General features: G+C 44.4%; 1 protein-coding gene across 5 annotated transcripts in view; it reads left to right on the plus strand.

The window, feature by feature from the left end:
• Nedd4 (NEDD4 E3 ubiquitin protein ligase) overlaps positions 1–17,646 on the plus strand; it is an 87,825-nt gene that overhangs the window by 62,719 nt on the left and 7,460 nt on the right. For 2 of the 5 annotated variants that reach the window (XM_040740001.1, XM_040739999.1), the window contains 14 exons: positions 282–347; positions 2,255–2,374; positions 6,023–6,097; positions 6,344–6,398; positions 6,491–6,558; positions 7,739–7,804; positions 10,632–10,861; positions 12,290–12,411; positions 12,500–12,570; positions 14,538–14,633; positions 14,956–15,029; positions 15,257–15,317; positions 16,589–16,648; positions 17,449–17,556. In XM_040740001.1, the coding sequence (XP_040595935.1) occupies positions 282–347; positions 2,255–2,374; positions 6,023–6,097; positions 6,344–6,398; positions 6,491–6,558; positions 7,739–7,804; positions 10,632–10,861; positions 12,290–12,411; positions 12,500–12,570; positions 14,538–14,633; positions 14,956–15,029; positions 15,257–15,317; positions 16,589–16,648; positions 17,449–17,556 (1,272 nt within the window). Of the gene's footprint in view, positions 1–281; positions 348–2,254; positions 2,375–3,997; positions 4,199–6,022; positions 6,098–6,343; positions 6,399–6,490; positions 6,559–7,738; positions 7,805–10,628; positions 10,862–12,289; positions 12,412–12,499; positions 12,571–14,537; positions 14,634–14,955; positions 15,030–15,256; positions 15,318–16,588; positions 16,649–17,448; positions 17,557–17,646 lie in introns of all 5 variants that reach the window. The other 3 variants (XM_040740000.1, XM_040739998.1, XM_040740002.1) reach the window with 2 other exon arrangements.

The following is a 17,646-nucleotide window of genomic DNA, read 5'->3' on the forward strand; positions in this document are numbered from 1 at the left end:
CATCAGGGAAGGTGAACGTGCTGAGCACCAGGTGGGAAGACTGAGTGAGTGAAGGAATGAGTTAGCTCAGGTGTACCCGGGAAATCAAGTCCGGTGTGGACAGCAGAGGCCTGGGAGAAAGGACACAGAACTGGCCCTTTTGGGGTGGAGGGAGAGAGAAGGCTTCTCCCTGTGAGTCTTTGCCCTCCCCAGCATGTTCTCTCCTGCTCCTTCACCCTCCCCCTTACTTCCTTGTCTGTGCTCTGAGGGAAGACCTAAAAGTGTTGTTTCTTCCCCACAAGAATCATTCCGGCAGAAGTGGCAGCTTGCAAGCCTGTATCTTTGAGGAACAGCCTGCACTTCCTGTGGTAAGTTCTCTCCTCTCCCCTCAGACAAGAATGGAAGACAGAAAACTCAGCCATTTTTAAACTATTGCATATCACAACCCTGAGTGTGAGTGGCCGCCCAGCAGGGGGCTGAGGAGACATGGGGTACAACCTCGGAAGTCAGCCCTCAGAGAACTGATAGTGGTGGGCAGGACCTGGCACCCAGCAGCCAGATCTGCTCTGTGTGCGTTGGCTAGTGAGGGATCACCGTCTCTCAATCCGATGTGTGTGCCAGTAGCCATCTTGGAGTTTTCATCTCCTGCTCCTCTCTTCCCACTGGTCTCAGTCCACCAGTCAGCAGAGATCCACTCCTGTCATTTGACAGTGATCCTCCCTCCTCTGCCGTCTTTCTGAATCCCCTCTCATTATGCCAAGTTCTCACTGCCTTGTTAGTCACGTTTTGTTTTGTTTGTTACAGGATCTCATGTGTCCCGGGCCTGCCTTGAGTGCCCGATCCTCCTGCCTCCATCTCCCAAGTGCTAGAATTAACAGGCATATGCCACCATGCCTGATTTACATATGGCTTCATGCTTGCTACACAAGCACTCTTCCAACTAAGCTATATACCCAGCCCCACTTGCTTTTTCAGATAGAACTAAACTCAGGCCTTTTCGGCCCTCCCTTCCCATTGCCTGGTACCTACTGCCTTCTTCCAAACACCTGGCTGTCCTCACAATCCTAATTCCCTCTCATCTGTGCACATTCCACTTCCCTTGAGAATACATCCTCACTTTACCACCAATCATTGCACCTTTGAATGATGGTCCATGTATCAGTTATGAGAATGAGGTTTGTGCGTTCATGGGATTACAGCATGGAGATGCTGAGGCTCTGGAATCATCAGTTTAGAAGTGGTTTATCTGTCTTAAAAAGATGGTTCCTTACTGAAAAGGATTCCTGTAGTCAGACTTTCCTTTGGAACTGCCAGCCTGCAAATGACAACTGAGACTCATTGTAATTATAAAAGCTTGACTTTTAGCTTAGGCTCTTTTCCAACTAGCTCTTAAAGCTTAAATTAACACATTTCTATTTATCTCCATTCTGCCACATGGCTTTTACCTCTTCTATTTGGTATGTCCTACTGATATCGCCGGTGTGCCTAGGATCTTTCCAAGTTCTTCTCTCCTGCCTAGCTATTGGCCATTCAACTCATTAAACCAATCAAAAGGCACCTTAGGCAGAAACACATCTTTATAGTGTACAGAAAGATTGTCCTACAACAGATCCCTTCCATCCTGTGCTGAGGATAAGGGCTCAACTGACTCTGAAACCCACGGGTCTGGTCAACATGGCGACAGATTACAGAAGCCACTGGGCATGTCCCTGTTATGTTGTTTAGGGATCCACATCCTGTCTTATCTGACCTCCTCTATTAGACCAGAGCATGTATAAGCAGAGACGATATCACTGGCTGGCCTGGAACTCACTTGATATATCAGGCTAGCCTCAGACTCACAGAGAACCCCTGCCTCTGCCTCCCTCCACTTAATGTGGTTTCTGGAGTTAGTGTGCTTCGGTTCAGAGCTCAACTGCTTTTCTTAGAAGTGCTGGCCTAGGAGTCATTTCCTTTCCAAAGTCTCAATTTACCATACGTAAAGTAGGCCAGTGTTAGCAATAATCTCATCAGTTTGTATGTGTGTGCCTGTGCCTGTGTATGTCTCCCTAAGTATATGGTTTCTAGTGTTGACATGTTTTATAATTTTCATTCTTTTCTTTTCTTCCCAAGTGAATTGCTGTTTTTTTTTAATATTATTTAAAATGAGTTCCATAGTTCTAAATTTAAAATGGTTTTAGTTCAGAATAAAATAAGAATCATTTCCAAGCTCTGGCAGTGGGGAAAAGCCAGGAGCTCTCCCAGTTAACATGGAGTTTTTTTTGTTACACATTAGCTGTTGCCTACTTCATCTGGATTGCCACCAGGTTGGGAAGAAAAACAAGATGAAAGAGGACGGTCATACTACGTAGACCACAATTCTAGAACAACCACATGGGCCAAGCCCACCATGCAGGTACTCTGCACTCTTAGCTTGTCTTACAGCTTCCATGTCAAGCTCGCGCTGCACCCTTCTACTCTGTGTGTGTGTGTGTGTGTGTGTGTGTGTGTGAGAGAGAGAGAGAGAGAGAGAGAGAGAGAGAGAGAGAGAGAGAGAGAGAGAGAGAGAGAGAAGAGAGAGAGAGATCATTCATTTGAGCATGCACACACATGTGGAGGCCTAAAGGTGACACCATGTGTCTTCCTCAATTGTTCCCCATTTTATTTGAGTGAGGCTCTTTTGCTGAATGTGGAGTTTTGTCTGGGATCTGGTCTCTATCTCTCAAATACTACATCATAATCTGGTCACCATACCCACCTGGCTTTTTAGTGTGTGCTGTGGATCTGAGCTCTCTCTGGTCTTCATACCATGGCAAGCACTTTATCCCCGAGGCAACCCTGGGCTCTTGTTCACATAGTTAATTATGAGGCTGAAGAATTGACTCAGTGCTTTAGAGCACTTGTTGCTCTTTCGAGGACCCAGGTTGGGTGCCCAGCACCTACTGGGTGACTCATAACCACTCATAACTCCAGTTCTAGAAGACTTGATGCCTTCTTTCAACCTCCATGGACACTGCATATGCTTGGTGCACAGCCATACATGCAAGCAAAACACCATATAAAATAAAATGTATAAATTTTTAAAAGCAGTTCATAACTGTGACCTCTTCCTTGTAGCAGACTGATAACATGTTTATTTTATCTTATCACTGTTTCTTTCATTGATTTTTTTTCTCTTTTTACATTTATTATTTAAGGAAGGTGGACACCACAGGGTGGGGGGGGGGTCAGAGGACAACGTACAGGAGTTGGTCCTCTCCTGCCATGTGAGTTCTGGGGAGTCAAACTCAGGTCTTAGGCTTGGCAGCAAGCACCTTTGCGCACTGAGCCATCTTCCTGGCCAGCTTTCTGCTCTGGGTACTGTTCCCGCCTTGCAGCTCTGCTACATAGGCTGGCAGCTGTGGCTCCTGGGTCAGATGTGCCCTCAGCAGTTAACAGTCAACTTACTTTGTGTTAATTAGCTAAATTATTGTAAATTAGTTGACTAAATTATTATAAAAACCAAGTTTGATAGAAAACTTATTTAAATTCAGGGGAAAGAAATTAAAATGTTGGTGATTTGGGCCTGGAGAGATGGCTCCATGATTTAAGAGCATTTGCTGCTCTTCCAGAGGATTCAAGTTCAGTTCCAGCACCCACATCAGGGCTCACAATCGTCTGTAACTCCAACGCTAGGGAACCTGACAACTCTAGCCTCTCCACAGACCCCTGCACTCATATCGATATACAGGCACATGCACCACCTCCACATAATAAAAACAAATCTTTAAGAGTTAGCCTCAAGCCGGGCGGTGGTGGTGCACGCCTTTAATCCCAGCACTCGGGAGGCAGAGGCAAGCGGATCTCTGTGAGTTCGAGGCCGGGCTGGACCGACAGCCTCGAAAACAATACAGAGAAACCATGTCTCGTAAAAACCAAAAAAAAAAAGTTAGCCTCAAACGTTTAGGGCTGATTTACAGGTGTGCCTTCTCTTCACGGGTTAAGCTAGCTATTTTAATTATAGTATTTGTGAGTTCTCTATAGTTTTACATTATGGCAGGCCACAGCGGAGACCAGTCAGCTACCATTGAGCCAGAGTTCCACAGGCCTTCAGTCACAGCTCCCTACCTGTGGCCCCGCTCAACAGGCGAGTCCACCGTCTGACACTAAGCAAAGATTCCTTCCCAACGGTGGGGAAGTCCAGCATGCGCCAAATGGGAGACCTTTCTTTATTGACCGCAACACCAAGACCACTACCTGGGTAACTTACGTGCTCCTCACTTTAAATGCATAGCAACAATTGCTTCTGCATCTATTACATGTGTTAGCGCAGTCTGCCTTTCCTAATAGTCAGTGAATTACATGTAAAAGTCTTGCTTTGTGGGTTGGGTTTGTTCTTGTTGTTTGAGGCAGGGTCTTATATAGTCCAGGCTTTCCTAGAACATGCTGTGTAACTGGACCTGAACTTAAACTCCTGATATTCCTGCCTCCACTGCCCAAGTCCCACACATTTGAGACACTGTTTCTGCTGGGAATGTAACCAGGGTTTTGTGCCTGCTAGGCAAGTGTTTTCCAGCTGAGCCACACCCCAAGCTCCAGGGAGTCTTAATACTATTTGTAGTCAAAGTATATTTTTACTTTTTGAGATTGTTAGATTTTTATGAAGGTGTTCACAGTTATTTCCTGTTTTCAGCTTTTGGCTCACTAGTCATAAAGGCTTAGAAAGATTTTAGTAATCCTTTTTTTACCTTTATATGAAACTTTTCTATTTTCAAAGCACTTTCAGTGTTTCTGTTTCATTTATTAATATTATTAGAAAGACTGCCAAGCTAGGCAGGACAGATATTTTGTTGTCATTGCTGTTGTAGAATTTATTTACATTATCTTATATGTATGACTGCCTACATGTATGCCTGTGCACCCATGGAGGCCAGAAGAGGGTGTCAGATCCCCTAGAATTAGAGTTACCGATGTTTGTGAGCCACCACATGGGTGCTGAGAGTCAAATCCTCCCTGGTCCTCTGAAGGAACAGCCAGCACTCTTAATTGCAGAGTCCTGATATTTTTAGTTTAAGTCTTAAAGTTGTTTGGTATTTAGCTCATCACCAACATAAAGTTCTCCAAACAACACTCGAGACTTAGTAACTATTTTAAAAGGTCAACATAGCTGAAACAAATCTAAAAAAGCTAAGTAACTTGACTAATATAATAATATTAAAGTAATTAATACATTAATTAATTCAAATAAATTGAACTTTGTTGTCTTTTAAGATGTAAGTTGATCTTAGTTACTTTCTTGTTAGGCTACCGTACCCTTCTCCTTTTCAAAAATATAGTAAATCAATGCCCAAACAGATACCACAACATATGGCCCTATTTATTTGTTCATTTGTCTGTTTGATTATACCCTTGCATTTATTTATCCTGTATGTGTACATGTATGTATGTATGTGGAGATCAGAGAGCAACTTGTATAAGTCTGTTCTTTTCTTCTATGTGGGTCTCAAGTATTGCACTCAGGTTATCAGGCTTGGTAGCAGCTACCTCAGCCCACTGAGCCACCAGCCCAGATGTGGTCCATTTTCATATATATGTGTGTGTGCATGTTTTATGTATGCTGTATGTGTGTATATGTGTGAGCTTGCTGTCTCTGTGTGTGTGTGTGTGTGTGTGTGTGTGTGTGTGTGTGTGTGTGTGTGTATGCGCGTGCATGCGCCCATGTAGAGGCCTGAGGTTGATGCCCGAAATCATTCTCCATTGTTTTTCTAGTAATTCATTAAGGCAAGCTCTGTCACTCAAGCCCACAGCTTGTCTGTGCCACTAGTCTAGCCAGCTTGCCATGGGAATCCCCTCTCCTCCATCCAAGACTTACAATGGGCATGGTGCCAACCTGGCATTTACGTGGATTTAGGGGATCCAAACTCCAGTCCTAACTCTTTCAGGACAAATGCATTCCTAACTGAGCTGTCTCTCCAACTCCAAAGGGAGTATTTTAAATATCCGTTAACTTTACAGAACAACTGTAGCTCATGACTATCATTTTGAAATATGTGTGTTGTTTTATTTGTGACTTAACCAAATAAAGGACGATCCAAGATCGAAGATCCCTGCTCATCTGAGAGCAAAGACACCAGTGGATAATGACCTGGGACCTTTACCTGTAAGTTCTGCTGCTGAGCTGATGACTAACTCAGATGCTTTGTACCTTCAAATATAGGAGTTATTTAACTGTAATTAACATTGTTACTAAACTATTGATACCTTCTGCTAAAAATGATATATGCAAATTAAGCCAATGCCAATTTGTTGGGTTTTTTGTTTATTTGGGTTTTGGGGGTTCTTTTTAAATAACCTGTCTATCTAAGGCCTGGTGCTTTAAATAATTGCAACAAATGTTTCATTGCAGCCAGGATGGGAAGAAAGAACCCACACAGATGGAAGAGTCTTCTATATAAATCACAGTACGTGCTGCACGACTTCTCCATTGTAGTTCTTTGTAGTACCCTGTGGCGGCCATGAGGAAGAGCAACATCTCTTTTCTTTTCCCTCTTAGATACAAAGAAGACACAGTGGGAAGACCCGCGCACTCAGAACACTCAGAACTTGGCAACAACTGGACCAGTGAGTCTCCCACGTCCAGCTGCTCTAGGTCAAGGGTGGAACCGAGAGGAACAGCCTCCACTGGCCTGCCCTCCACTGTACCTACTCTTTTCTTTGAAAAGATGGTGTGAAGACATTTTTACTGCACACCACAAACCTGGGCGGTGAGACACAGTCAGAGGCTGGGGCAGTAAGCTGCTTGGCCTAGACCGACACCTGCCAATCTAAAAACAATGCAAACCAGAAGGGGCCAGCCTGAGTCAGGATGAGTGATTTTTAGTCAGCCTTGTAAAGACCCACTGTTTAAACCTTACTCATATTTTGTAAAAATACTGTGCTCTACCATGATTATACTGCCCTTGAGTCAGATTAACTATAAAAATCCCTGTTTTCTGCCGGGCAGTGGTGGCACACACCTTTAATCCCAGCACTCGGGAGGCAGAGGCAGGCGGATCTCTGTGAGTTCGAGGCCGGGCTGGACCGACAGCCTCCAAAACAATACAGAGAAACCCTGTCTCGTAAAAAAAAAAAAAAAAAAAAAAAAATCCTTGTTTTTTTATATATAACTACTTTTCCCATTTTTTTCTTCAGATTTTGTTAATTCACAAAATTAATAAAAACTAAATGTAAGGATTTTTAGATTAGTGGCTAGTATCTCAGCATGTACTCTTTTAAAATAACAAGTAAGAAGGGGAACTCCTGGAAGTTCAAGGAAAAATGCATTTTTCAATGGTTCCTTCGGTGAAGAATGCACTTTCAAAGCCTTTCAGAAGTAGAAATTTTCATTCCTACATTTTCTCTACCTGAAAGACTTACTTTGCCCTTGGGATGTTGCATTTTAAGAATTTTGTATGAGCTGGAAGTGGCGATGCACACCTTTGATCTCAGTGCTCGGGAGGTGGGCGTGGTGGATCTCTTTGAGTTGAGATCAACCTGTAGAGAGTTCAAGGACGGCCAGGGATACATGGAGAGACTCTTTTTTAAAAAATGCATGAAGAAATTGCAGCCACAGTAACAGCTGAATGCAATTTTATCTTTAAGTTTTTTTATTTTAAATTAAGTTTTCTGTTTGCTTTTCTTCAAATGAAACATTAATTCCCAAACAATTCTTTCTTTATTCATAAGATATCCAGGGGGAGATAATGTAACACTGCTCCAGAATAAAGCCTAAACTTTGTTTTTCCAAATTTTTCAACTAAAGGCAGTGCCCTACTCCAGGGATTACAAAAGGAAGTACGAGTTCTTCCGAAGAAAGCTGAAGAAGCAGGTTAGTGACACTGTTAACAGCCATTCTCTAGGGGCCCAGGGCATGGTGAGCATTTACAGATACGCACTGCTGTGTTTGAGGGCTGAGTGGTCACTATCTCATAGAGAAAGGGGTTGTGTTTTAAAGAAGTTTTAGGTTATTTTTTAAAGATTGATTCATTTTATTCTGTGAGTGTGTTTGCAGACATTCATGCATATACACCACATATGTGTCTGATCTGGTGCCTGTGGAGGCCAGAAGAGGGTGCTGGGTTTCAGCACCTGGAATTAAAAGTAGTCAAGATCCCATGTGGGTTTGAACCTGGGTCCTTTTAACCACTGAGCCATCTCCAGCCCTGTGACTGTGCTTGAGATTTCTGGATTCCTTTACCACACTAAGTGTTAATAGCCATCCATTCTCCACAGCTTTAAATGCAACACGTTTCCACACACTTTAAAAATTAACAGTGAGCAGACAGTGCAAATGGTAGGATTGTTACTTATTTCCTTATGTTCGGCAGATGTGTTCATTGCACTTTCTCCCGTCATCAAACTGCAAGTATGTTCAGAATTAAATTCATTTGCCCATCCTTTGGTGTAACTAACATTTTAAATGCCTTCCTCATGTGCTGGTCCCTTCCTCCTTTCCCTACAGTTTAGGAGTGTGGCCACTAGGTGGCAACGTTGGGTTGTACTTTCTAGGGCTCCAAGCTGGTGACTTCAAGTGATTCAAAATGGTGGGTTGGATACCAGAGTTTTTCACAAATTTAACAAAATAAAATACTAATTTTTTAGTGTAAATGTTATATTCCCCAATAGAACTTTTAAAAGTAAAGGGCTTTTAAATCCTCCAGAGCTCTGATATCCTTAAACGATAGCTTTATGTCTAAATTACTCTGAAAATTGTTTTCTACTTTTAGGCATTCTGACTCTGCAACATTTAATAAGGGAGATGGGTAAATAGTCTAGTCGTTAAAGTGCTTTCTGGGCACTCAGGAGGCAGTGGAAGGTAGATCTCTTGAATTCAAAGCCAGCTTAGTCTACGTAGAGAATTCCAAGACAGCCAGGGCTGCACAGAGAAACTCTCAAAAAAATTTTAAAGATGGAAACTTGGGCCTGGTGGTACACACCTATAATCCCAGGACTTGGGAGTTCGAAGCCAGCTTTGTCCACATAGAGAATTCCAGGCCAGGGCTACATAGTGAAACATGTCTCAAAAGAAAATCAATGAAGCCAGGCAGTGATGGTGCACACCTTTAACCCCAGGACTCAGGAGGCAGAGACAGTTAAATCTCTGTGAGTTCCAGGCCAGTCTGGTCTACAAAGCTGCACAGAGAACCCCTTTCTTGAAGGTGAAGAACAATTGAGGAAGACATTGAATGTTGACCTCTGACCTACACACAATACCCCAAATTAAATATAAATAAATACATCACTAGTGTTTGGAACTCACTCTTGCATACTCCCACTGATCATTCTTGGGCGGTCCTGTAAGTTAGGACTTGACTGTATTTACACCTCCATCCACACTATACGGTACAGCCCTTGAGGAAGGACATCTGACACGCCACTTTTAGTTCCCTTTTCCCATTCCTGGCTCCACTATGGCGCCTGTCCCATAATGGGCCCTTATTTACATGCCACGTGCACCAGCCGCCTAGTAATTAGTTGTTTTTTGTTTTATGTACATTGGTGGTTTGTCTACATGTATGTCTGTGGGAGGGTGTCAGATCTTGGAGTTACAGACAGTTGTGAGCTGCCTTAGTGGGTGTTGGGAATTGAATCCCAATCCTCTGGATAAGGTGTCAGTGCTTTTAACTGCTGAGCTCTCTCTCCAGCCTCCTGGTAATTAGTCTTTTAAAAACCACTTTTCTCCAATCCTACCACTGTTGAACTTGCACAAGCAGCAGGGGAAACCGGTAGGATGCTTATGCTGCTTCTGTGAGCTGTTTCTATGAAGTTCCTGTGGGGCTTTCGGCTTTCCCTGTGTCCTCCAAAGACTTGTCTGTCTGTCTTTGAGCTGACAGTAGAAGCAGAACCTCTCTTCCAACAGTACCCACTTGGTGGTTGTACACAGCTGGGATGAAACACTCGGATACATTATAGTATTTACAGTGGGATCTGAGACAGTTACCTGCATTTGTCTCCGAAGCACAGGTGTATAAGAGATGAGGGAGCCACGTGTCCTACATTAAGAGCTGAGGCTGGGAAGTCAGACCTTTTCAGTTTCTTTTGTCTATAGTTTCTCATGTTAAAACAGAGATGGTGGCTTATTGTGGTGTTGTTACGAAGCATGGATGAATGATCCCATCAAATGTAGACAGCAGTGCCTGGGATGGGAGTAAGGACAGACAGGTAGTGAGTAGCTAGCAGTAGGCAGGTGGCCCGCAGTAGGTGGAGCTTTGATTGCAGACCGACCTAACCTGTAACAACATGGAGCTCTTTACTGGCAAAATGCCTTCTCGGGTTTATTCTCACCAGTTTAGCTCCTTTAGGTATAATCAGAAGTGAGTAGGAGCAAAAAGCCTACGTTCTGCCATTGTAGAAAAATGTTAAGACCGTACATCCAGGGTAGATGCGGGAACATATACCTGTAAGGGAGAAGGGGTTGCTGAGGCAAGAAGATCTTGAGTTCTAGGCGAGCCTGAGCTGTATATATAGCAAGTGCATGGCTAACCTAGGTCACAAGAATGGACCCTGATTCTTGAGGGGCTGGGGGAAGAAAGGTCAGTGCACCCGTGGGTTTTTCCTGATGGTTTTGCTTAAAAGGAAGAGGGCTGTGGTACAGAGTGGAGTGTGGGAAACACGATGGACTGGTTTAAACCGTGTCTCTCCCCCTGGCTCAGCAGAATGACATTCCAAACAAATTTGAAATGAAGCTTCGCCGCGCAAATGTTCTGGAGGACTCTTACCGGAGAATTATGGGTGTGAAGAAAGCCGACTTCCTCAAGGCTCGACTCTGGATTGAGTTCGATGGTGAAAAGGGACTTGATTATGGAGGAGTTGCTCGGGAATGGTTCTTCCTCATTTCAAAGGAAATGTTTAACCCTTATTATGGGCTCTTTGAATATTCTGCTACGTAAGTTCCTTCCTTCTTACCAGGACTCACAGTTTTCCCAGGCTGACCTTGAATTCCTGGGCTTAAGCAGTCCTCCTGTCTCAGCCTCCTGATTAGCTAAGACTATAGCCATGTGCCACCGCACCGGTATAAGCACTTTAAATGATCATGTATAGAAGGGGAGGGAAGTCAGTCTTCAAAGTTGGGTTGATGTTAGATAGCATGTGTTTGGTGTCACAGGGAGACTAACCGGTCAGAGGTGCCTGTTTTAACTGTGTTTGTGTGCACTTGGATTGCTCATGATCGGCAGGCCTGCCTCCACAGAGCTCCCACCCAAGCCCTCTGTAAGCACACACTTGGCTGGCATTTCAAGTCCATTCTGCATCATGGAACTCTGTACCTTTCCATTCTCCTGAAATAAGTCTACATCCATTAAACACCATCAGCAGATTCCCTGTGAATCTCTCTACTCTAGTTACATTAGATGAACGGAAGCATACAACATTTGGCCTCAGTATATGTTATTACTGTATATGTATATGTCAAGTGACATTTCCTTGGGAAACATGAACAAACCTCTATTCGCCCCAGATAGGGAGCCGAGAACAGACCAAGTTAGGATTCAACCAAAGCCCGGGTTGGCAAACCAGTGAATTATTTGGATTACTTTCAGAAGACGGGTGAGGGATTCTTCCAGCATCAGGGATGACTCAGGCAGCTGGGCAACAGAGAAGCCCACCCTAGCGTGGGTGAGGGCCCACAATGCATGACTTCAGGTAGCTCAGTTGGTCAGCATTCTTCTCCCCACAGTTATTGCTGCTTTACCTAACCCAGGAGAGGGCTTTGTGGATCTTGCAAATTTTGATAACTGATAACATCCTGGGTCTTTGGTTTTTTTATTTCATTTAATGTGTATAGGTGTTTGTCTACATGTATGCCTATGCACCACATGCATGCAGTACCCTCACAGGCCAGAAGAGGGCATCAGCTTCATGGAACTGGAGTTATAAGTTGTGAGCTGCTGTGTGGATTCTAGAAATTCAACCCCTGGCCTCTGTGCTCTTCAGCACTTAACGATCTCTCCAGCCCCACTTCCTGAGTCTTAGGAGCCCCACCCTCCCTCCAGGAGGGAGTATTTGAATTTAATTCAGAGGAATTTGTTGTACAACAGCCAATCTTCTGTCCAGACATGTTACACCAAGTGTCAGGGTTTTCTCTTTGTCTTTTGAACATAAAAATATATAGGTTTTGCCTATTCCTTTACCTGTACTTTGGGGTTATTCATCTTTTGACAGAAATGGAGTTTTTTTTTTGTAAGACCATTATCAGACCCATTGGTTTTAGTAGAGAAAAAAATAACAAAAAGGGAAATTCTCTTAATCACTTGCCTAAGTAAATTTTTCTATTGAAATATCGAGAGGATCACATAAATGTGGCTTGTCTTTACAGGGATAATTACACCCTCCAGATAAATCCAAACTCGGGCCTGTGTAACGAAGATCACCTCTCGTACTTCAAGTTCATCGGTCGTGTGGCTGGGATGGCAGTTTATCATGGCAAGCTGCTGGATGGTTAGCATCAAGTAGCAAACTTCTTTAATGTGGGGTTTTGTTTTGTTTTTAATTGATAAGCATCTTAACATATTCTGTTTCTTACAAGGCTTTTTCATCCGCCCCTTTTACAAGATGATGCTTCAGAAACTGATAACGCTTCACGATATGGAGTCTGTGGTAGGTCTCTCACACTGGAACTTGATAGGCTTCGGGAATTGGGGCTCAGGGGTGGTTGTTTTCACGGTGCTGGGGATTGAACCCAGGGCCTTGCACATTGCTGACTTGGTGTTGTACCACTAAGCGATTCACACAGCCCAGATAATTTGTTTTTAAAACAGAAATTAATAAACTTTAATGTTTCAAAATGAAAAGGGGCCTGAGGAGGTGGCCCAGTGGGTAAGAGCCTTTGTTGGGCAAGCTCAAGTACCTGAGCTTATGTCTTCTCTCCACATAAAAACCTGAGCATGACTGTGGGTATCCCCAGCACTGTGGGAGACAGAGGCTGGAGAATTTCTGGGGGTTGCTGACTGTGAGGTCAGTTCCAGGGTCAGCCAGAGACTCTGTGTGGAGAGTGACAGAGCAGGACAGGACAAGTGTGCTCAGTGGATGCATACTCCCTCCCCACACACACCACACACAGTCATTTCCACACAAAAATACACACATGAACATCTTCCTGCATATGGTGCATGGGAACAAACTTCAGTGAGTGTCAGTGTCCACCACACACCAGCTCTATCCCTGCGCCTGTGCCTATCAGTCATCTTAGGTTTCTCACGCACTGCAAGTATTAGTTACACCTGCTGGATTATTTTATGTTTAGACACCCACATAGAAAGGGAGTCAGTTCTTTCCTCCATCGTGTGAATTCAGGGATTGAACCCTGCTCATCGGGTTTAGCTTCTGAGCCAGCTCCGTGGTCAACTTGCTGCTAAATTTATATGTATTTATTTTTATTACATTTATTTATTTATTTATTTATTTGGGGAAGGGGAGCATCACTAGTTCATGGAACACCTGTGGAAGTCAGAGGACAGTCTGTAGGAGTCGCTTCTCTCGTTCTGTCATGTGGATCCCAACAATTGAACTCAGACCATCATGCTTGGTGGCTGCTGCCTTTACACCCTGAGGCATCTTGCCAGACCTCACTGGGTTTTTTATGCCGTACATTAGTTATATTTCTTTTGCATCAGGTTTTGAGTTATAATCGTTTGCAGTGATGGCAAATGTTTAAAGCTGGCATTCCAAAGACGGGGTGTTGTGGTGGGCTCCTGTAGAAACACAGAAGCTGGCATTCCAAAGACGGGGTGTTGTGGTGGGCTCCTGTAGAAACAGAAGCTGGCATTCCAAAGACGGGGTGTTGTGGTGGGCTCCTGTAGAAACAGAAGCTGAAGGACCAAGTCTTGTCTCTGCTGCTGGTGGCCCCCTGCAGTGTGAACACATGTGGGTTCCAAGGTTGGATCTTTAGTACTAAGTATTTTGTTATTACTTCTTGATACACTTTATTGGTACAAACAGTATGATTTTAAAAAAAAAGATGTGTTTATTTTTATGCATATAAGCGTTTTGCCTATATGTATGTCTGGTGCTGTCAGAGGCCAGGAGAGGATGCTGGCTCCCCTGAACTGGAGTAGCAGATGATTGTGAGCTGCCATGTGGGTGTTGGAAAGTGCTCATAAGCTCTATGTGTGGTATGCGTGCGTATGTATGTATGTATGGTGTGCACTTGTGGAGAGCAGAGGCTGATGTCAGTGTCTTTTCCATTTCTCTCCATCTTATTCTTTGAGACAGTGTCTCTCATTGAACCTGGAGTTCACTGACTTGGCCAGGCTGGCTGACCGTTGAGCGCCTGGGATCCTCCTGTCTACACCTCCCTAGGGCTGGGATCTCGGGTGGATGCCCTGTGCACGGCTTTTCATACAGTGCTAGGAATCCCAGCTCAGGTCCTGAGCTTGTGAAGCAAGCTGTTCACTGACTGCCGTCTCCCCAGCACCAATGTGGTTGTTGCGGTCGTTCAGCTGCCTCTGTGTATACAGATTTTTTTTTTAAGTGCAGTTTTTCTGTGCAGCTCTGGATGTACAGGGTCCTGAGTTCAGTTCCCAGCACTGCAAAATTAATTCATTAATTTGTAATTTCCCTTCTAGGATAGCGAATATTACAGTTCACTGCGATGGATTCTTGAAAATGACCCAACAGAGCTCGACCTGAGATTTATCATAGATGAAGAACTTTTTGGACAGGTTTGTAGACTTTCAGACAATACTTCGTATGCAAAACCAATGCTGTCACCTAAGTGTAGTCATCAGTACACGCCCGAAACTCTTCTGTGCACTGCTTTTAAATTTCCTTTTCTGGTAGCAAAAGCTGTCTCTCGGCCAGCATTTGTAGTTGCTTTGATGTTGACTCATTCTGTATTTATTTTAGTAGAACTAACATTTAAGTTTTCTTAGCTTTTAGCTTTTGAGTGGATTTAATTTAAAACACCAGGCTTCTGGTGTAACTCATGTACACTTTTTCACTCTTCATTTTCCTCACTAAAACAACGTATCATGTTTGATTTAGACACATCAACATGAACTGAAAACTGGTGGATCAGAGATCGTTGTCACCAATAAGAACAAGAAGGAGTATATTTAGTAAGTAATTTATTTCTGAGTATTTTCCTACAAACAGTTCTGTGCTCTTTCCTTAACTTGTTCTTTGTTCCCCCGTGGCCAGAATCTCGATTTTCTTGGAAACAATACCCCTCAGTCCTCCCTGCTTCTCTTCAGCTAGTCTGTTCCTACCTGGAATGAACATGTGTTAAATTGTTTCTTGGTTTGTGTGAGAGGAAAATGTTTTGATTTTTTTTTTCTCTTTCTAGCCTTGTAATACAATGGCGTTTTGTGAACCGAATCCAGAAACAAATGGCTGCTTTCAAAGAGGTAGGGCGCCTTTCCGCTTGTCTTCCCACACCTTCAGCTAGGATGTGGGGCTCTGTAAAGCCACGCTCAGTGTGTGTATAGTCTAATCTTATGTTTGTAAAGTATGTACACTGCGTGTCTGGGAACTAGTGAAGGGTCGCTTGGAGTTAGAGTCCCAGGCAGTTGTGAGACGCCCAGCATGGTGCTAGGAGCCACACTCAGGTCCTCTGCAAGAGCAGTGTAGATGCTCACCTTTCCAATACAGTCACTCTGAGCAGCAAACGCTGAGAAGGCAGGGGAGGAGCCGAGCCGTCGGAGTGCTTGCCATTCGAGTGTGTGGTCAGAGTTCTGACCCCAGAACCCAAGTAAATGCTGGGTGGCCTCAGCCGCCACCTGTAATTCCTGTCTTGGAAGGTAGAAACAGGACACACACAAACCCCCATGCTATGTTTTTAAAATAATGCGCACGCACAGACTTGTAATTTTTTAGAAGCAGACAAGATCAAAGAGGATAGAAATAGGAAGTGTTTGCTAGACCGCTGCAAAGGTGACCTTGGCTCTGTCCGCAGCAGTGCAGGTGGCAGTTTGGTGGAGCCACAGCTGGGGTATGAACAGTTGGATTTGACTTTACGTACCGTGTGCTTGGCTGTGAAAGGAAGAAGAGTTTTTAAGGTGTTTTTAAGGCAGCTGTGGACTGGACAGGCTTCAGTGGGCGGAGGGAATGAGGAAGCAGCAGCAGGTGATGAGGCTGCCAGAGGGGCCCTCCATCCCCTGCAGTGACACTGCCAGCGTGGGGTTCAGCAGGGTGGGGGTTGGGCCTGCCTCCCTCTGTCTTCCTTCTCTGTGCTGTGAAGAAGTGATGATGGGGTGGGTGGGGCTTGAGAAGTAGTGGAATGTTTTAATGCAGTCACTTTGAGCAATCAAGACAGAGAGCCGAGCCGGGCGTTGGTGGCGCATGCCTTTAATCCCAGCACTTGGGAGGCAGAGGCAGGCGGATCTTTGTGAGTTCGAGGCCAGCCTGGTCTACAAGAGCTAGTTCCAGGACAGCCTCCAAAGCCACAGAGAACCCCTGTCTCGAAAAACCAAAAAAAAAAAAAAAAAAAGACAGAGAGCCGACCAGGGCCTCTCATTTTCTCCTATTGGGATCACGGTGCAGAGCTCATGAATGTGTACTGGCGTCTGTAGATGTGAGAGTGCTCCCATGCTACATGAGAGTGCTCCCATGCTGCAAGATGCCCAGGCATAGGAGCTAAGTCTGCTAACCAGCTTGGGACACATTCATTTCCTTTCAGGGATTCTTTGAACTGATACCACAGGATCTCATCAAGATATTTGATGAAAATGAACTAGAGGTAAGAAATATTTCTGTGTGTGGCTGGGAATATAGTTCAGTGGTAAGAACTCGGTCCTGAGTTCAGTCCTCAGCGCCACCCGGGGGGGGCGGGTGAGAAAAAGAAGACAGAGGAGTGGAGAGAAGCAGGGAGGAGAGAATACAGCTCAGTCTGTGGAGTGGTAGAGTTTATGGAGAGGAGGTGGGGAGAAAGGAGAGTGTGCTTAGCACGCATGAGGCCCTGGGCTCCATCAGGAGGAGAGCGAAAGCCAGGTATAGTGGTGCACACCTGCTATGCAGCTCTCAAGAGGTGAAAGCAAGAGCCATCCTCGGCTTCCTTATGAGTTCAAAGCTAACCTGGTACTACAGGCGACCCTGTCGTTAAAGAGAGAACTGGAGGACCAACAAGATAGTTTAGTGGGAAAGGCATTTAACACCGACCCCTGACAGCCCAAGTTTGAGCCCTAGAAGGGAGACTGACTCTGTCCTCTGACTTTCACACTGGCAACATGCCATACACATGCCACACACACAACTAAGTAAATAGTAGATGGAATAAAAAAAAATCAACAAAGTGAGAGCTATTTTATGTTAAAATAGTTTTGACTAGGCATAGTGGTGTATGCCTTTAATCCCAGCACTTAGAGGGTGGGATGGAGGCAGACAGATCTTTGTGAGTTTGAGGCCAGCCTGATATTTATAGTTAGTTCCAAAACAGCCAGAGGTACATAGTGATAACCTGTCTGCAGAAAAAGAAAAAGAAAACCAGCTTTGCCCCCAGTTTCTCCTGCTTGAAGTTCTGACTGCTAATCTTATCTGCAGCTTCTCATGTGTGGCCTGGGTGACGTGGATGTCAGCGACTGGAAGGAACATACAAAGTACAAAAATGGCTACAGCATGAACCACCAGGTCATCCACTGGTTCTGGAAGGTAATCTCAAACTTGCTTTTTGGTAGATTCAATTATACTGTGCGCCTCTAGAATAACTTTTGGGTGCATGCACACGGGTAGCCCAGAAAA

The sequence above is a fragment of the Mesocricetus auratus genome, unplaced genomic scaffold (genome assembly GCF_017639785.1).
Source record: "Mesocricetus auratus isolate SY011 unplaced genomic scaffold, BCM_Maur_2.0 Super-Scaffold_100691, whole genome shotgun sequence".
Taxonomy (NCBI): Eukaryota; Metazoa; Chordata; class Mammalia; order Rodentia; family Cricetidae; genus Mesocricetus; species Mesocricetus auratus.